Source organism: Sus scrofa, chromosome 7 (genome assembly GCF_054392235.1).
Source record: "Sus scrofa isolate SSC_HxYL_T2T_F1_AM1 chromosome 7, Sscrofa_HxYL_maternal_Yorkshire_Landrace_v2.0, whole genome shotgun sequence".
Classification (NCBI taxonomy): Eukaryota; Metazoa; Chordata; class Mammalia; order Artiodactyla; family Suidae; genus Sus; species Sus scrofa.
Window position 1 is genome coordinate 127,030,808 of NC_139389.1, and position 15,648 is coordinate 127,046,455.

General features: G+C 57.2%; 1 protein-coding gene across 1 annotated transcript; it reads right to left on the minus strand.

Annotated features, from left to right (window-relative positions):
- Positions 1 to 503: 503 nt before the first annotated feature.
- LOC396685 (serpin A3-8) lies at positions 504 to 9,237 on the minus strand. The gene is given in 5 exon segments (XM_013978400.3): positions 504 to 921; positions 2,004 to 2,154; positions 4,850 to 5,123; positions 6,680 to 7,333; positions 9,179 to 9,237. Coding segments are annotated over 4 exon segments (1,272 nt in total). The 5' UTR covers positions 7,332 to 7,333; positions 9,179 to 9,237; the 3' UTR covers positions 504 to 726.
- Positions 9,238 to 15,648: the final 6,411 nt, after the last annotated feature.

A 15,648-nucleotide genomic window follows, 5' to 3' on the forward strand; every position in this document is an offset into this window, starting at 1 on the left:
TGGGTGGGGGATCCTCTGTCAGGGGAGGACACAGACCTGGTCAGGGGGGTGCCGCTCGCCCAGGAACCTGGAAGGAGTTCCTGTCCCCAGGTTGGGGGGCTGGGGGCAGAGGGGAGGGACTGGGTGGTGGGGGGAGGCCCACTCAGCTGCAGGAGCCAGGGGTGCAGGGGCAGGTCTAGGAGAGGTCAGGGTGGGGACTCCCTGTCAGAGTCAGCAGCCCCTGCCAGCGTCAGCCCGGGGGCCCCTCCTGGGCCCTGGGACCAGAGCTCTGGAAGTCGGCGTCGGGCAGCAGGGGCCCCTCACAGTCCTGGGCCTGAGTCCAGTGGGCTTGGTCAGAGCCCAGAGTCTGCTCCTGGGCCTGCTGGTGAGGCTGAAGCCCAGGGGCCAGAGTCTGGGGGCGGAGCCTGTGTGGGAGGTCAGGGGCTCAGCCTCAGGGCCCAGGGGCAGCAGGGGTGGAGTTGGGCACATCAGGGCGGAGACGCACTGGAAGGAAGGAGTCCAGCTCAGAAAGATGCTTTATTGCTGTGGGAGGTCTCATAGCCTCCGCGGAGCAGGGCACAGACTCCCTGGGCATGTGGAGCCACCAGCGGAGGGACTGTCACCTTCCCAAGGGTGAGCAGGCAGTGCCAGGATGGGGATTTTCTTGGGGCACAGGGCCCAGCCTGCCCCCAGGGACCAGGGCACTCAGCTCCTTAGTGAGAGGAACCAGCCACGAGCAAGGGAGCTCTAGGCAGGACTGGGGTCAGCGACTTTGCCCAAAAAGAGGACAGTGCCAGTGTCTTTGTCGATTACGGCGAACAGAAAGGGCCTGGAGAAAATAACAGTGAGGCTCTGGAGGGTTGAGGTCATCATCTCAATTCCAGTGGCAGCAGCTGCTTCCGTGCCCTCCTCGCCCACATCAAGCACCGCCTTGTGGATCACCTGTGGGGACACCAGAGCGTTGCCCACTGGAGCCAGGGAAGGCAGCAGGGGAGCAGCCTGCCTGGGTGCCTCTAGGGGACTGACATTCATCCACCCGCCACTGGCCTGTCACTGGTCTGCGAACCTGTTCAATGGCTGTGTCCTGCCCACAAAGGGTCAGCGAGTGTGCAGTCCTGGTGCACAGATGTGCAAGGTGAGGTTGGGAGGGCTGGCCCCAGGGTCAGAGAAGCAAAGGGCGGGGACTCCCTGACCCGGATCCCTCTCTGTCTGAGCCCAGACACTGTGCTGCCCCTGGAATGCCCCTTACTGATGGGGGGCGGGGGCCCTAGGTCAAGGCGTTTTCCTTGGGGACACCTGTCCCCAGCCCCTCCGTGTTGAAGCAGCTGAAGGACCGCACTGTTTTCTGTTTCCTGCACCTCTCCCGCCCCAGCCTAAGTGTCCCTGAGCCCTCGGCTACTTTGCATAGGATGTGGCTTCCCACCCCTGGACCATGCCCGAACCCTGGCACCCGTGTCTCCCTTACCAGGTCCTTGGGCGGGTGGGATGCGGGAGAGACTGGAGGGCTGCCCAGCCACCTCATCCCCCGACCTCTCTCTGCTTCTAGGATCGCAGTCCCTGGTCCCTGGTGTTCTTCTCCTGTGCTCTCAGTGTGTTTTTTTCACAATTGCCCAGGAGCCACTGTTATGACCTACTACCTCTTCGCTGCCCTGCTGGGTTCTGTGTGCCGCCCAAGAACCAACAGCCTCCTTTGACAGGTGAAAGCCCTGAGGGCTACAAGACTTTCATTCTGTGCCTTTAAGGGCAGTGAATAGCAGAGCATGGGGACGGGGTCCCCCACGGATGCCGCCCCAGGCCCTTCCCAATGAAGGGCTCCTGGGTCACGTTCGATCTAAAGGAAGGTGAGGACACCCCCCAACGTGATTGTCGCCCAGCCCTCCTGGGATTGAGGCATCCCAGGGGAGATGGTTGAGTTGTAGGAAATGGGATTCTTTTGCACATTCAGAATTACCTAAACACCTGCCTGGCCTCCAGCCTTGGTGCTCCTACCAGAAGGAGGAATTGTCCCAAGATTAAAAGCTCACCTTGGAAACCCCCAGTTTGTTGTCCCCTGTGACTCCTGACAGGTCAGCCTCGTGGGTGAACACTTTCTGAATGCCCAGCTGCTTAAGGGTGTCCTCCAGTTGATAGTCGCCGGAGACAGAAAACCGTGGCAGGTAGAGGGCATCTATCCGTCTAGGAGATAAAAAAATAAAAAAATAAACTTGATCTCCTGCTCGACTCAGGGCTCGTCTTTCTCCCACCTGACTGCGTGGTTTCCTCTGGGTTCCTCTCCAACAAAGACCTTATCACTGGAAAAAAGCACATCTTTCTTCAGTTTCTAGACCCCTCTGGCCAACTACCCTTAAACCCTTATTTATGCATTCACGACTGCGGGAGTCTATCATGCCAGGCAGTCACCAGGGCCCCAGCTGCGGCAGTGCCCACACCTAGTCCTGCTTCTCCCCTGGGAGCCTGCAGGGCAGCCAGAATCCCCCTCAGTCCAACAGGGATTCCACAGCTGCTGAGGCCACTGACTCCAAAGGCACCAGCAGGGCTTCCTGCAGGCGGTGCCATGGAGCCTCCCCCCCAGAGGAGGGAAGGAGCTGGTCGGGCAAAGAAGAGGACAGGGGCAGGTGGAGGCACCTGGAGGAAAGAGGGAAGAAAGAGCCGCTGGCCCACATTTCTGGGGGCAGGTGGGTGTGGGGTGCATGGAGGTGAGGGCATGGCAGGGGCTTGTGGGGGGACCTGGAGGGCTGGGGGGGGGGCTGAGTTTCAGGCCCTTGGGAACCTGAATCAATCAATTGAAGGTCCCCATCTTGTGTCCACAATGAGCCCCTTGAAGGCAGGGCTGCTTCTCCAGGTTGTTGGAACAAAGATGATAACCCCCGACCCCCACCCCGTGGCCTCCCTCTCCCTTTCTTAAGACGCTTGGCACAGGGCCTGGCCTTACAGATGCCGAATATGAGGTGGTGGATCCCCTTGAACCCTGACCCATGGGAACAGCGAGGGATCCACGCCTGCCCACGGTCATTCCTTCCTTCCTTAACTGCACATTCGCTTGTCCGTTTCTTCAGGGCATCCTTCCTGAGCCCCGACCCTGACCCCTGCCATGGGCCAGGAAAGCGTAGATGCAGGTTCCCCCACTCCCACCCCCTGGGCCATAAATCAAAGCTGTTGGATGATCCTCTGTCCATTTCCAACTACTCCTGAGCCCCTGCTCTGGGCTTGGTCTCTGGTGATGGAGGGAGGAGAGGGTTGGGAAGGGACGACATGGGCAGGGGAGGTGGGTCCCCCTGTCCTGGGGTCTCCTGGGATGCACAGTGGGGAGGGCCTGGGGGGCAGCAGCCCCAAGAGGCCTCGGGTGCCCTGGACAGGGGGTGGGGGAGGGGCTGCCGCCTCAACTTCATCTCTAGGCAGGTCTCGGTGCTTTGTGGTGCATGAAGTGCCTTCCACACCCGTTGCCCCCTGGGACCTGCAGAACCTTCCACTCAGGACAGTGGGTCAAGGACTGTCCCCGCACCCCTCTCAGGAGGGAGCTGAGCCCCAGAGAAGCAGAGGGAGTGGGTGGGGGAGGGGGAGCCTGGGAGCAGGGCTCTGGGGCTGGGGCTGCCCCTGCACAGCGGCCCCCACACCTTCTCCATGGCCCCTACAGACTCGGGCCCAGCACTGCCTCTCCCTCTGCTGTCCCCTTGATGTCAGGCTCCTGAATTCCACGTCCTGCCCTCACTTCATCCAGGACCCAATGCTTCTCACACTTGCTGGCACCCTCCTGGCCCAGCCCGTCGCTCCCCCTGGGTGACTGCACTGAGCTCCTGGCTGGCCTCCCTGCCTCCAGGCTTGTCTCTGCAGCATGGTCCCCACTCAGCCCCCTGGGGGATCCTCCTGAAACATGACCCAGTTCATTCACTCTTTGGCCCAAAACCTTGTGATGAGCCTTCATTTTGGTCAGAGGGGATCCCATCAAGGGCTCTGCAGCCCCCACATAACCTGAGCCCCCAGGGGCCCCGACCTCTCCCAACTCCCCTCTCCCTCCCTCTGCTTCTGTGGCTCTGGCCTCCCTGATCCTCAACCACCCCAGGCTCCTCCTGCCTTCGAGGCTGTGCACAGGCTGTTCCCTCAGCCTGGAATGCTTTTCCCCAGATCATACACAAGCCTAGTCTCTCAGCTCAAACATCACCTAATGGCGACTCTACTTACAATCAAGGAGCTCCCTCAGCCCATCATTGTCTTAAACATCTGTCTTTACTAAGCTTCTCCGTCCCACGTCCCACCTCTCAACATAGCAAATAACTTGCCTTTATTTATTTCGTGTCTGTCTCTCCCAGGTACAAACGAAGTGTCGTGAAGGAGGGATATTCAGAGTTCTATTTCATGACCTAACCTCAGGGTCTAAATTAGCCCCTGGGATACAGCACATCCTCAGCTAATCTCCCAACCAGTGTTGACCGGATGAAGGAATGAGTGAGTGACTCTATTGGAAAGACAGTGAAAGCTGGTCCCCACAGCCCGGCTCACCGCAGCGCTCAGCTGATCTTAACTCCGACGGTCCCTCCCTCTGCTGCAGGAGGTGGAGCTTCGCGGAGCACACACATGTGTGTTGGGGGTGGGGCTCGGGAGCCTCAAGACTCAGCCCATGTTAGACTCAGAGGAAGCCTCAGCCCCTGTCCCATCTGAGGCCGTCATGTTACAAAGGGCACAGTTCAGGCCCAAAGTCACGCAAGCCACAAAGGACGAAGTCATGTTAGTACAAGTCCTCCCACCTCTGCCCCTGGCCCCTGGACGGGAGGGAGGCCCTGAGTGCTGAGATCCAGAGACCAGGAAGAGGGGGAAAGGCCAGGAGGCAGTTGACCACCCCTCCCCAACAGCCCTGGGTCCTGGGGACAGTCACCTGTGGTGCAGGGAGTCTCTCCACCTCCTCAGCGTCTCCGGGAGCAGCTTGGCTTCCACGTCCTCCATCCTGCCGTCGTCAGGGAGGATGAAGAGGGCGCTGTCGTTGCTGGTGTACGGGAGCTCCACCACCGTGCAGGCCAGCTCCTCGTCCCGGAAGTAAGGTGTTTCCAGGCCTCGAAGGCTCATCATGGGCACCTTCACTGTCTTGTTCTTGCTCACTTGGAACGTGGACTCTATAGTATGTTCTGGATCAAAGGGCGTCTTCCACTTGGCTGGAGGCAGAGGGAGAGTCGAGAGTCTGAGATGCAAGGGCTGCCTGCCTCTCCCCCTCTGCCCTGATCCCTGGGGGTGAAGACACCCCACACACCAACACCCCCACGTGCCCCTAGGGGCGGTCTCCTAGGTCTGCACATCCTCCTGGGCAGGTGGGGACGCCCTTGGGGATGGGGCGATCCCCACAGGTCAGGGGGGAGAAGGGGCCAGGAAGGAAGCCTGGGTAACTGTGCTACGTGAGGAACCAAGAGGGATGTGGGGGGCAAGGGAGAGGTGGGCGCAGGCTGGGCCTGAGGACAAATGGGACATCCTGGTCCTTGAGGGAACAGTGTGAGTGACCAGGGGTTAGGCATTGGCCTGGCAGGGAGGGCACCCCTCCCCCTGGCTTGGGGACCAGGCTGAAGCAGGAGCCCCGTGGGGACCAGGAGGGCAGGGCGGGGTCAGCAGAGGAGAGGGCTGGGGTCTCCCCGCTCCAGAAGGATGGAGCACTCGGTGGGGAGCTTCTCCGGCAGAGCAGAGCCCTGGGGCTTCCCTGGGCGTGTGGTCCCCCCACTTCCTGTGTTCTACCCCTGCCTGTGCCCCTGTGAGCAGCAGGAGTGGAAGGAAAGCTGGATGGCAGGGGTGTCCCTGAGGAGTCTTTGGAGGTGAACATCCTCAAATGGGATGGAGCCGGAGGCAAAGACAGCACCGAAAACTCCAAGAACGACAGAGCAGGGCAGGCCTGGAGTCATGTGGAAAATTTCAGTTCCAGGCCTTCATTTCCATGTGACAGCCGTGGCCCAGGGGTTTACCCTGGGCTCAACCATAGCCAGTGTCTCAGACACATCACCAGTGACACTGGTTCCTATTTGCACTGCAGGCTCCCCAAGCAAAAGGTATCTGCCTTCACTCTGCCCCGGATGAGTGTCTGCGCTGAGCTTTGCAGTGACATGTTCCTCTCACTGGGACGGGGATCGGACCCCCTGGGGTCTGGGCGAAGTTCCCTCTAGGATGTTCCTTTCTGCCCAGGCTTTTCGCGTGTCCTGGCCTTGCCCCCTCCCATCCTTTGGGTGACAGACGTGCAGGATAGAAGAACCAGGGGATAACCAGGCTCCTCAGAGGCTGTCTCACGGTGAAGCAGGCCACCAGCCCCACCTCAACCTCCAGAAACCCAGTCCCCTGGAATGGACAGAGCCCAGGTCAGGAACGGTCCACAATGGGCACAGCAGAGGCCTTCTCGAACCTGCCCAAAACCACCTCATCCAGGAGAGGTGGAAGTTCTTGGTCTCTCAAAAGGGATATGAACGGATGTCCATTCTTTCTGGCAGCCAGTTTAAGTCAGAGAGTGGCCCAGACAACGGGGTACCCTCCCCTGCCCTTTGTCCTGCAATGCCAAGACTAATTTGGAAACATCACAAGCCAAACAAGACCTAGGGTCGGGGCAGGGCCTTGGTGCCCCACCTTCCCCTGTAGCATTCTGCCCAAAGACAGAGTTGGCTGAGCCAGGACACAACAATCCTGAAAGCTCAGGGAACATGTGTGTTTCCTTCGGAAGCTCCCGGGTCTAGACACCCACCGTTAAAGTAGATGTAATTCACCAGGACCATCACGGAGAAGGTGGCATGTTCATCGAACAGCTTCGGGATTTTCCCCTTCGTTTTGTTCTTCACGTAGTCGTTGATGAACACGACGGCAGCCCCGGGATCCTTGAAGTTGGTGGAAAAGACATCGGAGGCGAACTTTGCCTAGGCGTCTTGCCTGAACTCGTCCAGCAGCTTCAGATGCTCATCCACGAACATGGCGTTGCCCACGTTCAGCTGCAGCAGGTTGCTGGGTTGGCTGAGGGCCTGCAGGAGGTGCTGGAAGCCCTGGTGGATTTCTGCCTCGGGGGTCTTTGTGAGGTTGAACTTGAGGCCTTCCAGGAGCTCTGTCAGGGTGGGGCCTCGGGCCCCCAGAGACAGGAAGGCCAAGGCTATGGAGACGCTCAGCGGGGAGAAGATGACGTTCTTACTGGGGTCTAAAGAAACCAGCTGCTTGTAGAGGCTGAAGGCGAAGTCGGTGTTGCTGGGGACAATGGCGTGGGGGTCCACGGGAGTCCTGCTGTGCTGGTCCTTCGGGGTCCCATTCTCTGGGTCAGGTTTGCCTTCGGGGACGCAGTGGACCCTGGAGCAGAGCCCAGCCACCAGGAGCCCCAGAGCCAGGAAGGGGGACATGCCCTCTGCCTTCATGCCTGAAAGGCAAAACTCCTTTAGGTCTCAGAAGCCAGAAGCTGCCCTGAGCACCTCCCCTTTCCCCTGTGTGGCCTGCAGTCTGCTGTCTCTGCTGCTCTGTCACCTCCCAGGGGGAGGCACCTCCTGGGCTCCCATCATCCAGGAGGCTGCTCTGGGCTCCCTCTCAGCCTTTGAGCAAGTGCGAGAATGGGTCCCAGGCTCCCCAGTGGAGAAACTGGGCCCAGAGAGGGGAAGGGGCTTTTCCCAGGTCCTACAGCAGGCACGCGGAGGAGCGAGGGTGAGAAGCCGGGTGCCAGCTCTGAGGTGGGGAAGCTGGTGATGGGGGAGGTGCTGTCCAAGGAGAACCTGTCCCCCTCCTGCCAGGGGAACAGACACCCTCAGAGGGGACTGGGAGGCAGAGGCTCCTTTTCCACTAGGTTCCCTGGGTGTCCTCAGGTAGAAGCCCAGGGAGGAGGCCTGCACCGACTCAGAGGCCACAGGGCCTCTCCTGGCCTCTTGATGACAAGTGTGACCTCAGGCAGGCCGGCAGGTCGTGGTGCCTGCTCACAGTGAGGGTTCAGTGACTGGGGCCCCCAAAGGCATCGGGAGCAGAACTGGAGCATAGGTGGCCCTTCTAGGGGTCGGAGGAAAGGCCTCGGTTGCTAGAGTGTTCTTTCCAGCCCCTGCCAGGTGCCCACATGGTGGGTGTCTCCACCATCAGCCTGGAAGGGCCTCCAGGTGGGGAGGATGCTGCCTGGCCTCAGAGACTCAGAGACGAGAATGAGGCTTTCATTGTGATCGCTTGTGATGGCTGCGTGGTGACAAGCAAGTCACTAAAGCTCTCTGAACCTCCATTCCTCTCTGTCCAACAAGCTGAATGAGTCAGGGCTCATGAATGACAAAGCTGCCCGAGTCATAAGAGGAGTTTCAGGTGTCACCTCCTCCACATGCCACCACCTCTGGGACATGACAAGACTCTGATCCCTACTGCATGAAAGCCTAAGAGAGGCTGAGGTCAGAGCTGGTGACCTCAGCATACAGGACCATTGACCTTCAGCCTCTGCCCACTCCTCTCAGAGTTCAGAGGACAAAGGGTGCTTGGATGGTGGGGAGGGGGAGGGGAGGGGAGGGGAGAAAAGAGGGCGGGAGGGGAGGGGGAGGCAGGGGAGCCGAGTCTCCTGCAGAGGCCAGTGGAAAGGCCTTTGGACAAGCTGAGGGCAGAGGTGATCTCCTCCCCCAACTGTTAGTTTCCTCGGGGCTGATGCAACCATTTCTTTGGAAAAGAGTTTTCCCCCCACATTGTTCCTGGAGAAATAGCCCGTGGCCATTAGGCCAGGTTGGGGGGCTGGCTGTGTTTCTGAGGGTCTGTCCTTTCAGTTGCTGGACAGATGCACCTGCCTCTCTGCTTGGCCCAGAGCCCTGGAGGCACAGTGCGGCCCAGGAATCGGCCACTCCAAGATCCCGCGGGCTCTGCCCAGAGGGATCCAGTGCCCTCATTCCTATCCCTTGGCTCCCTGAGAGCATTGCCCTGTGCCAGGCAGTGGGCCCACATCATGGCCCGCTCAGAGGTCTGGCCTTGAGCAGAGAGGGCAGAGCTCTGTGGGGTGCACAGCTGGCTCGAATCAGAATCCCACAGAGGCAGAGCCTGAAGGGACCCCCGGAGCCCTGGGGCAGGTCCCTCCCTTTGCAGGATGACAACTGAGCCCCAGAGATAGGACAGGACCTCAGAGGGCCCAGAGCCATCCCAGCATCACACATGAGTCCTCCTGCCTCCCTCTTGCCCACCTGCCACTGGCCCCGGGCCAAGGCCTAGAACCTCCAGCAAAGGGGCCCCTGTGTCCCCGAGTGGGAGCATCAGGGCTTACCTGCCTCGCAGAGCGGGATGCGCTGAGTGGACCCAGAGCCGCCGCCTGCCCGCAATGCTGGGCTTTCCAGGGGCCGCTGCCCATTTATCCCCGCAAAGTTCCCCTCCCCTTCTTGGGAAATGTTTGCGGTGACAACACAGGGTTCCGGCCTCAGACAGCAAATGGGCAGCTGATCATTTCTGGTTACAGCATTTACTAGATCTACTCAAATAATCCAACTTGGAAAAGAGCTTTCTGCCCTTTAAAAATAATTACAAAATAAACAAGCACAAACCATTTCCCTTGTTGGCATCTTCTTCTGTTTATGAAATAATCATTGAGGAACATGTAAAAACTCAGAAAACATTAAAAGGATCATTGGGGAAAAAATCCCAAACTCCTGTTCTTTTTAAAAAATTATTGACTCTTAGGAGTTCCCATGGTGGCACAGCAGAAACAAATCCAACTAGCATCCATGAGGATGCCCGTGTGATCCCTGGCCTCGCTCAGTGGGTTAAGGATTTGGCGTTGCTGTGGCCGTGGCATAGGCGGGCAGCTATAGCTCCAATTCGACCCCTAGACTGGGTACTTCCACATGCTGTGGGTGCAGCCCTAAAAAGCAAATAAATAGTACATACATTGTTGATTTTTATTTGTGTTTTATTCCTGTTTTTAATATCCTCTTTGGTGATTGTGTAAAAACCCAGAGAACTAAAGAAGGGTGTTTTTCTTTACTAGTCACTTTTCTTGGATGTGTTGTGCGCACTTGTGTGTGTGTGATATGAATCTCCAAAGACAGACTCAAGCATGTTTTTAATAGGCAATACACCATTTTTCCACAGCTCAACTTGCACTTGAGGCACCCCTCCCCGTTCCCAGAGAGGGGGCTGTTAGGTGAGGGCCCCCGGACTGACTAGGGGCTCTGGTCTCTGGGGCCATCTGCCTCTGGGGACTTCTTCCCTCTGCCCTTGGCGGATGGTCTCCTTAAGATCGCGTTGTCCTCCGCGTCTTTCTTCTCTTCCTTTTTTTTTTTTTTTTTTGTCTTTTTAGGGTCACCAACTGTGTGACCTCAGGCAATTTACTGGAAATCTCTCAACCTCCATCTCCTCACCTCTAACATGCAGAGAACAACACGGACCTGATTCAAACGATTTAGTCCAATACCTCTCCGTAACTCAGACGTACGCTCTAGGAGGACAGATACGTGTGTGTGTTTTGCATGGTGCTGCCTCCTTAGAGAACTTAGTTAGTATTCATTGACTGTAAGACACTGAGGGGATCGAGCGGGTTTCTTTCCATCTTTCCTGAGATGTTTTATGTCCTTTCAGTCTCCAACTATTTCCAGAATCGACCACCTGTTATCAAGCTACACAGAATCCCAACAGATAATGCCTGAGACAAGAGTGCCATCTACTTCTCTCTCTCTCACGCAAGTCCAGATGGAGGGAGTGGGCTGACTGTTAATGGGAGGGCAAGGCGGGTGGGTAGGGAAAGGCCCACTCTTCTCATTGGAAGGAATCATCTGTACATTTCCTGTCTCGGTTCCTCTTCTGTTCCATTGGCCAGAGCTTGGTCTTAGGGCCACAGGAAGCTGCAAGAGAGGCTGTGATGGGCAGTCAATATTCTACATGGTGTGCTCATGTCCCCACTCACAACTTAGATTTCTACTACTTTGAAAACAATTAGAGTGGACATTGGGCATGACGACGATGCTCACGACACCAATGTACCTGAGTGTTCCCAGGTCCTCCAGCCTCAGGAGAACCAACATTTTTCTTCACCCGAAACTGACTTAGTCTGAACCTCCAGTCAAGGTGAAGGCGGAAAGTTTTCCCCTTTCCAAGGAGCTCTGAGGATGCTTGTGTGGGGCTGACATGTCCCCGATGCAGTCTGTCCGCTGGAGTTCGGGCTCATGCTCCAGGTCCACATGCACCACCCCTCTGGCCATCTCTCAACCTTTTCTGAGCTCTTAGAGCCTGCACTGCTCTGCTTATCCCAAATATTGGAACTGGATTTTTTTTTTTTTTTTTGGCAATTCCACAAGCACGGTTTATGTAGGATGGTCATGTCATAGACTTCTCTATAGCCTGAGGGGAGCCTAATTTGTAATGTTCCAGAATCCACTGGCTCCTGCTCTTTGAAGTGACTGCCTCTAGATCATTTTTTAATGGCACCAAGGGTACAGGACCACTGGAGCCTGTTTACCTCCTTTCCCATATTCTTTCCTCTAAGTCCTGAGTTACAAAAGTTCTGCAAACACTCTGACTGTGGAATACATATTAGCTTTTCGGTTTCTCCGGCATTAGAGTGGAAAGTTCTGCTGATTAATCATTACCATTTGAGACCCACTCCAGCCACCATGAATGGGCAGTCATGACATGTGAGGGTCATAAGCTAAGATCCGAGGAGGCAAGATCGATGACCTGAGCTGGGATCCTGTGACAGGCACAGCGTCTGCAGCAGGACCTGTGCCAGGGGAGAGAGTGACACCAGGAGGGGCCAGAGCATCGCTCCAATGACTCAGCCCTTCCCGGGGGTAAAGCATGTCCATGGGCATCACTAGGCTTCAGCTTCATGGCAATGTTGAGCTCCCAGGAGGCAAAGCGGGAACCGGAGACTTGGGGAGTCAGGCTGCAAACAGCGGACACTCAGCCCAGGCCCCCAGCTCCAGGCGCAGAGCCTCCCTGCTCACGGCCCTCTCTCCTCCACACGGGGATTTACACACACACACACACACACACACACACACACACACACACGCCATGGAGGGGCCGGTCGTTTTCCTCCCTGTTGATGTGCTAAGGGTGGGTATTGAGACACAGGAGTCTCAGAACAGTCTGTGTCCCCCCAGGAGGCCACCTGTCACTATCCCTCCTGCAGGGACGAGCCTCCGGGTCAAGGCCATGCAGACCTGCTGACTCTCCCCAGCTCCTCTCAGGTTCAGGCAAAGCTTTCAGTTTCAAGTGAGTGTGGGGCTGCCCCCATGACCTTGACCATGGTTCCCTCTCTGCTGGATTGGCTCTCTCCTGATCAAACTGCCCGTCTCAGCTCAGGGGCCACCTCCTCCAGGAAGCCTTCCAGCAACATCCTGCTTCCTGCAGGTGCCCCTGTGAAGGCCTCCTCTGACCCCTGGTGCTCAGGGTCCTGTAATCAACGCACTGCATTTCCTTCTCATGCAGAAGCAGGCGAGCTCCTTCTAGGCAGCGCCCCGGCTACTGGGCCCTAGTAGTGACGGCTGAGAATCCTTCATGCGAGATTTGTACACACACCCCCATGGAGGGGCCGGGTCGTTTTCCTCCCTGGTGGCTGTGCTGAGGGTGGGTGTTGGGACATGGGGCCTTGGAACTGCGTCACCCCGGAAAGCCAGCCTGTCACCATCCTTGCTACCCGGGACGAGGCTCTGGGCCAAGGGCCACGAAGATCTGCTCACTGTCCTCAGCTTCTCTAAGGTTTGGCAAAGGTTTCAGTTTCAGGCGAGTGTGGGCTGTGGGTGGGGCTGCAGTCCCGGCCCCCAGCCAGCTTGGTGACCTGGTCACAGGTCACCTCATCATAAGACACAATTGCACCCTTTACGCTCCCAGAGCTGCACGTGTGAACACAGCCTGTGGTGCTGGCTCAGCTGCCCCCATGACCTTGACCACGTTCCACTCTCCGCTGGAATCCCTCTCTTGGCTCTCTCCTGGTCAAAATCCCAGTCTCAGCTCAGACACCACCTCCTCCAGGAAGCCTTCCAGCAACATCCTGCCTCCTGGCCTCCTGCAGGTACCCAGCTACAAGCCTCCTTTGACGCGTGATGCTCAGGGACCTGGAATCAGCTCTCTGCATTTCCTTCTCAGGCAGAAGCAGCTAAGCTCCTTCCAGGCAGGACCCAGGCTGCCAGTCCATTGTGTCCTGGCTGCGGAGTATGTATTGAAAAGCGGAGTTGAGGCGGGAATGAATGAGCTTCTCTCCTCGCCTCAGTTTCCCACGCGCACAGTGCTCAGCCCGGACCATGCTGTCCTGTCAGCCCGGAAGCTCTGCGGTTTGGGGGGGCTGGGCTTGCTGACACCTGGTGCTGCCCAAATTCTGTGTGTCTGTCCCCCCTGGACCCAGGCTCCCTCCAAGAACAGCTGCGTCTCATCCATCCTGCAGCCCCAGCATGTAGTTCAAGTCCTGACACAGGGCAGACACCTGGTTGCTGTGTCGTCAGTGAAGGAAGGAAGGAATTTTAAAGAGGGCACAGAATAACGTCATAAATGGTTCGGCCTGGCCGAGATATTCGAGATATTCGCCAAAGCTGATTATCAGGCAAATGGGAGGGTGGAGGTGATCTGTCTCCGCCCATAAATAAATGATACAGAACAAACATTCACAGAGGAGGCTTTCCTGGAGGCAGCGTTTCACTTGATCCTTCCTTTTACAGACAAGAGAACTCAAGTTTAGGAAGATCCGGGACTGGCCAAGTCACGAGGGAAACCAGAGGCAGGATGGAGAGGGCTGGTGATGCTCATTTCTGCCAGCAGTTACCCCAGACCCAGAGGGAACGGGCAGGGTGCTGGCAGCGGAGCTAGGATGGTCAGGCTGGGGGTGGGTCCCTGAGCCCCAGAGAAATGCTTGTGCTCCAGGGAGAGGGCTGAGGCCCAGGAAGGAAATTTACCGAAGGGGAGCCCATGGGAGTTTAGTTCTTTGAACAAACAGTGTTGGAGTGCCTGAGCGCTAGAAATTGAGCAGTGAAGGACACGGACAGGCCCTCTGCCCACAGAGAGCTCACTTCCCAGTGAGGACGCCAAGCAAATATGCCACGCGGTATCAGATGGGCAGAAGAAAAGTAAAGCAGGGTTTAGAGTGGTGAGGACCCTGTGGGGCCACTCTGAGGTGGTGCCCGTTGAGCAGAGGGTGTGAAGTGAGGAAGCCAACCACGGAAGGAGCTGGAGGAAGGCTGCTCTAGCAGCTATTGGCCAGTGCAAAGGTCCTGTGGCAGGAAGCAGCTGGTTAAATGCAAGAATAGGAGGAAAGCCAGGGCAGTCAGAGCAGAGGCAGGGAAGGGAAGAGGTGAGACCACAAACTCAGCAAGAGCCAGAACATGTGGAAGGGCCCTTGATGAGAAGTAGGAATTTTCCTAGGTGTTCTGGGGGCTATCAGAGCTCTCCAGCAGGGAGTGAATGAATCTGATTTAACCTTTGTGCTTCTGTTTGTTTGTTTCTTTGTTTGCTTGCTTGCTTTTGAGGGCCACACCTGTGGCATATAGAAGTTCATGTGAAGGCTGAATCAGAGCTGCATCTTCTGACCTAGACCACAGCCAGAGCAACGCAGGATCCAAGCCACGTCTATGACCTACACCACAGCTACGGGCAATGCCGGATCCTTAACCCACTGAGTGAGGCCAGGGATTGAAGCCACGTCCTCATGGATCCTAGGCAGGTTGGTCACCGCTGAGCCACGATGGGCACTCCTGACCTATCTTTGAAAAGGGTCACATTGACCGCCCAAGTGTAGCCAAGGGTCAGCTCAGGCCCTTATTAAAACCGATTCTGGGTCCCACTGAATCTGCCGAATCACATCCCTCGGGGGCAGGACATAGCCTCAGGTCCACTGGGGAATAAAACCTGCTGCTTCTGGGGGGCCTGCTCTGTGCTAGGACCTGGGCAGGGTCAGCCCAGGGCACGATCCCTTTGAATTCCTGTGACCCTGAGATGTGGGGTTCTGACATCACTTCTCAGAGGAGAAGGAGGTTCCCAGAGAGGTAGGGGCACTTGAAGAAGGTCGCCGGGCTCCCGTGGAGCAGCAGAGCCTGGAACTGAGCCCGGGTCTCTGGAGCTCAACCTGCACCACGAGGCTCTTCTCGCCCCGATCCTCCTGGGGAGCTCTCTGCAAGTTCAAGACTAAGGATGAGAAACAGGGGCTAAGGCAATCACCCAAGTGATGTTCTGTGACCAAGGAAGCTGAGCTTTCAGCAGGGGTCGGCTGGAGGAGGGGCTCCAAGCAGTCTGATGAGACGTAGACCCTGACTGTGAGCCAAGCAGACAGCAAGGGTGGGAAGGACAGGGAAGGGGGTGCCTCCCAAGCCAATAGGAGAAGAAGGAGAAAATCCAGCTCTGTTGAGACTGGGATGCCTCTGGATTCCAGGGACTGGTGAGGAGGGACCCTGGGGGCCAACGGAGCCAGGGAACCTGCTTGCACAACGTACCTGTGCTTCTGTTCAGACAAGAGTCCTGTTTGTGTTCCTCTCACCTGGTCCTGAACCTGCCTCCTGTCCAGGCTCTGGGTTCAGTCCTGACTCTACCATCTCCCAGTGACTCAACCTTGGACAGCTCCCTGGCCTTCTCCAGGCTTTGTTCTCTTCTCTGTCCAATAGGAGTGTGAAACCTGGGCATCCCTCCCACACTGGGCTGTGGGATGTTGAATGGGAGGCTGAGTGAGGCCTTCGGACAGTGCCTGGAACAGAGCAGACACTCCATGAATACCCCTGATAACCATGACCGCTGCCCTTATTGTCCTTTCCTGGCCCTGCT